Raw genomic sequence first — 4,239 nt, 5'->3', positions numbered from 1 at the left:
CATTTTTTAAATATCTTTTAATATATAAGTTATATCATTTTTTTTTATAGTCTTTTTGAAAGTTTTTATAAATAACTAATTTAATTCAAGTTTTTTAATTTCAGAAACTAAAATACATTATTTAGTGCAAATTTATCAATTTGATCCACATGTTGTGACATGTAATATTACTGTTTATGTCATTATACCTGTTATTAATTGCCACATCATAGTAATTGTCGACGTAGTCAAGCTACATTAGCATAATATTGGCTACATTGGCATAATATTGGCCAATCTCAAGGACATTTTCTGTGTAATTGAAAACTTTGGATATCATTTCACAAAACTAAACTAATATGAGAACCATTTTAAGACTTTAATCACTTTTTCCTTATCTTTCTCTTTTTGCATTTTACTATAAATTTAACTTAAGATTTATATATCACATGCTTCTGTTAAATTCCTTTCAAATGTCCAGAAGTGCAACAAAGTGTATGTGCCACTATCGCTTTTCACCTTCTAACTAAGCAAATGTCACAATGGTAATGATTATAGTCTTAATTTATTATCCTAATTATTTTTTTAATGTTTTTAAATGAGTAAGAATTTAAATATATATTGCTTTTTGAAATATCAAAAAATAAAAATTCAAAACTCTTATTTAAAAATTAAAAAGACAAGTTAAGACTCCTAATTATATTTCATGCAATAATATAGATAGAAAGATCATCACAATTGGAATCCTCGTTGCTGTCGTTTTCAACTTCTCTTTCGTTTTAGATTTCATCGTTGCCCTCCTTTTGTCATGTGGACAAATTTGCCTTTCCATTATTCTCTCCAAAGTGGATCACATTGAATTTTCAATGCATCCAATTCCCTTGACGTGCCTTAGGGAAAAGACCTTTCACAATCCAAACGAATTAAATGAAATTCAGCACCCTTCATCTCACCAAAGGATATAAATGTCCCTAAGTTCAATTAGAATTTAAATACCAAATAAATCATCTACCAGAAGACAACATTTTGTGGTTGTCCTAATATTTCCAAAGTAAATACAAGTAACATGCTGACACTATAAGAAGCTTCCCCTGTTGATTTAATTGGCAGTAGGCAACAATTCTCATGATCTTTTAATTGTTCAAAGTGTACAAAAAAGTTGAACCCAGAAGAAAATGTTGCAAGAAGAACTATTTCTAGCTCTAGGTAAAAAATTTAAAATAGATTGTGCAAGAGCACCATTTTTCCCCTACTCGAATGTATTCATTTTCCCATTATGAAACAAAAATTACAGAGCAGTAGGACACATGTTAAAAACTTGGGAAGTCCATACTACAAGGGTTTACACTCACTCACCTGGGGAAAATTTTCCCAAATAATGAAATTTAGATGCATTGAGTTGAACATTGACAAGATAACCAGTAATGAGCAGAACCTCTTTAAGAGGCTATCTTTCATCTACTCCAGCAGCTGCTGAAGGCTGCTCCAAGGATTTGTCAGAAGCTACCATAGATTTTTTATTTCCAGGCCCTGAGGAAACCTTGACAAGTGCTGGTCTTAGAACCCGGTCTCCAAGAAAGAAACCGCGCCGGGTTTCTTTAATTATAATCCCTTCCTTGAACTCTTGGGACTCCTCGCGTGCAACAGCTTCATGTAGCTACAACAAAAGAAATCCGAAAACAAATTAACCAGCAGCGTCAAGCAAGGATTTCATGGTGGAGGACCCCCTTTAAGTTAAGACAGGCAAAACTAGCAGCATTGTGGTGATGAGAATAAGAAAAGAAAAATTACATTTGACATAAAAAATGAAGCATGAAAAATATTCAAAACTGTAATTAGGATTTTGGTTTGCAGCCACAATTTAGAAACAACAGACAGAAAGCAAAATACTGAAGAGTCCTTATTATTTAAGGAATAAGACTTCATGCCACTAAAAGTGATTTCCGCTAAGATGCCCAAACAAGAAGAACCCCCATTCGCATCACTGGTAAAAGAAATCTCCACAAAAACTGATTTCATTCTTCCAAAACTCTTCAAAGTCTAGATATGCAGAAACTCCAAACACAGATCATCTCGGTCAACGTTTTCTAATTCCAATTTTTCATTTTTAAAAAATATTTCCAGCAAGATAAACTGTGATATGACACTTATGTGTACCACAATAAATCCACAATCATAAGTAGTAGACATTTCAAATATTAACTTGACCGATAACTCCTTAAAAAACTCCTAGAAAAAAAAACAACCAATGAACATATTATTCAATAACAGGAAATCAAAGGTGATATTCATAAAATTCATGTCCATCTCTTCCTTTTTGTGGTGTTTGGGAGAAATGAATGTCTAATATATCACATTGAAAATGAAATGGATCTTATGTTGGTAAGAAATTGTTCCAGATGCCAATCAGAAGGAAAAAAGAAGAAATTAGACCAGTGTTCAATTTTCAAAATTCACTTACCAATGGATTAAATGGTTTACCAACTGTTGGTACCACAGAAACATTTTGGCTCCTCATAACTTCTACAAATTGCTTGTAAATACCTTGATAGCTTGCATCGATCTTTTTCTCTTTCTCTGTTTCCGCTATATTTTGTTGTTTGGTTCTCTCAAAATTGTCCACCATCAACAGAAGTTTTTCAATGACTTCTTCTTGGGCATCATTCTGGATAACTAGTTTTTCTTTCTCATATTTTTTCCTAAAATTGTCAAAATCTGCTTGTAGCCGTAGACATTTCTCCTTAGAAGCAACTTTTTCTGCTGATAGAGTTGACAATTCTTTAATCAGTTCAGTTTTTTTAGTTTCAATCAACTTTATTCTCACTTCAATCCAAGATATAGCTTTTTCATCTCTATTGAGAATGGCTTCCTTGTATGCCTCAATGAGGGCTGCTAAACTCGGTAAAGATTGTATATCTCCATCATCTTCTGTCACTCTTCTATCATTCGGACTGTCCTCCGTTTCATTATTTATCTATGGGAGATACGACAGAGGGGTTTAGCTAGGGATATAAAACAGGAACAAAATGAAAAGCATAAACAAGTTGAGCTTAAAATAAAACAAATATAATGAGAATTTCATGACAAGTGGAATAACAGAGTTGAGAATGAAGGACAAGAACAAATGATCAAAAGGAAATGAAAATGTATAGTTTAGTTGATATCATCATAACACAGGCACAAGAATTTGAGGATCCAATACAGCATTACTAATTTACTACTATATTCTTCCATTGTAGCTACAAACTTATTGACAATCTAAGACAGAATCCCCTTTTCTGAACTCACTTAGCTATTCATCACAGCATCATCACCATGGTTCATTAATTTCTATCAGAATTAAAAAATCAATGAACAAATTCAGGCTCTTAAGAACTTGGTCCCTAGTGGAAAATTACAATTTACAGCCCAGTAAATCTAAAAGGAGCACACAAACAATAAACATACTAATAAAATATTATATTTTGTAGCTAATTGTTCATCTTCATCATGACAATCTGCAATTCAGAAATTTCTGCTATCAATCTAATTATTAACACATCATGCCAGAGAATCAAAAGAAAGATTATATCTATAATTAGGGCGGTTTTGGGGGGCACTGGAAGCTGTATCATATCAAGTGCAAAAACTATAAGATGAAAACAATTAAACAACAATTAAGGAGAAAGAAGCATACAGTTGGAAAGGAATCTGGCGAAGCGAGATAAGATTTGAAGAGGGGCCTTCGACTTCGATGAAGAAGGGAAGGATTGGTGGTTCTAGTTAAGTTGTTAGAGCGAGGAAGGTGGGGAGAGTAAGATAGGGTTTTAGATTTAGGAAAGGGATTTGAAGAGAAGGAAGAAGAACATGGACACGAAACTAATATAGATTGGTTACACAGAAAAGAAGCCATTTGTGCTCCAAAAGAAGAACAACTTCTCGTGTTTGTGTGGGTGAGAAATAGATTAGGGAAAATGTTCACGAAATGCAGGAAATGCTGACGTTGAAATTTTTTATGGTTTTCTTTTTCAGAAATATTTTTATGAATTTAATTTGAGTTGATTAATTAGTATAAATACTCTTTTTAACCAAATATAAATATATCACTCAATAAGAAAATATATGAATGAATTATTACATTAATTAATTAAACATACAAAGATTTTAAATTATCCAATAAGTGAATATTTGTACTTTTGTAAAAATAAAATAAAATCCTGTCGGCTGAGTGGAGATGTAAGAAATGGAAAACGAAGAGATTGAGTTTTCTAAAATCACTAA

At 32.3% G+C, this 4,239-nt stretch overlaps 1 protein-coding gene across 1 annotated transcript; it reads right to left on the bottom strand.

Annotated features, from left to right (window-relative positions):
* LOC107606104 (protein GrpE) lies at window positions 1,050-3,966 on the bottom strand. Its single transcript, XM_016308081.2, has 3 exons — window positions 3,656-3,966; window positions 2,441-2,953; window positions 1,050-1,636 (listed from the first exon to the last, which is right to left on the bottom strand). The coding sequence occupies exons 1-3, from the start codon at window positions 3,869-3,871 to the stop codon at window positions 1,427-1,429; spliced, it is 939 nt and encodes a 312-aa protein (XP_016163567.1). The 5' UTR covers window positions 3,872-3,966; the 3' UTR covers window positions 1,050-1,426.

This window comes from Arachis ipaensis, chromosome B07 (assembly GCF_000816755.2).
Source record: "Arachis ipaensis cultivar K30076 chromosome B07, Araip1.1, whole genome shotgun sequence".
Taxonomy (NCBI): Eukaryota; Viridiplantae; Streptophyta; class Magnoliopsida; order Fabales; family Fabaceae; genus Arachis; species Arachis ipaensis.
Note: the sequence above shows the minus strand (reverse complement) of the source record. Positions and strands in the feature narration are given on the sequence as shown.

Excerpts from the sequence above, each read along its gene's own strand:
- LOC107606104 (XM_016308081.2), bottom strand. The coding sequence starts at position 3,871 with ATGGCTTCTTTTCTGTGTAACCAATCTATATTAGTTTCGTGTCCATGT. Across the intron at positions 2,954-3,655 it reads CGCCAGATTCCTTTCCAACT|ATAAATAATGAAACGGAGGA; the intron begins GTATGCTTCTTT and ends TATCTCCCATAG. Across the intron at positions 1,637-2,440 it reads GTAAACCATTTAATCCATTG|CTACATGAAGCTGTTGCACG; the intron begins GTAAGTGAATTT and ends CTTTTGTTGTAG.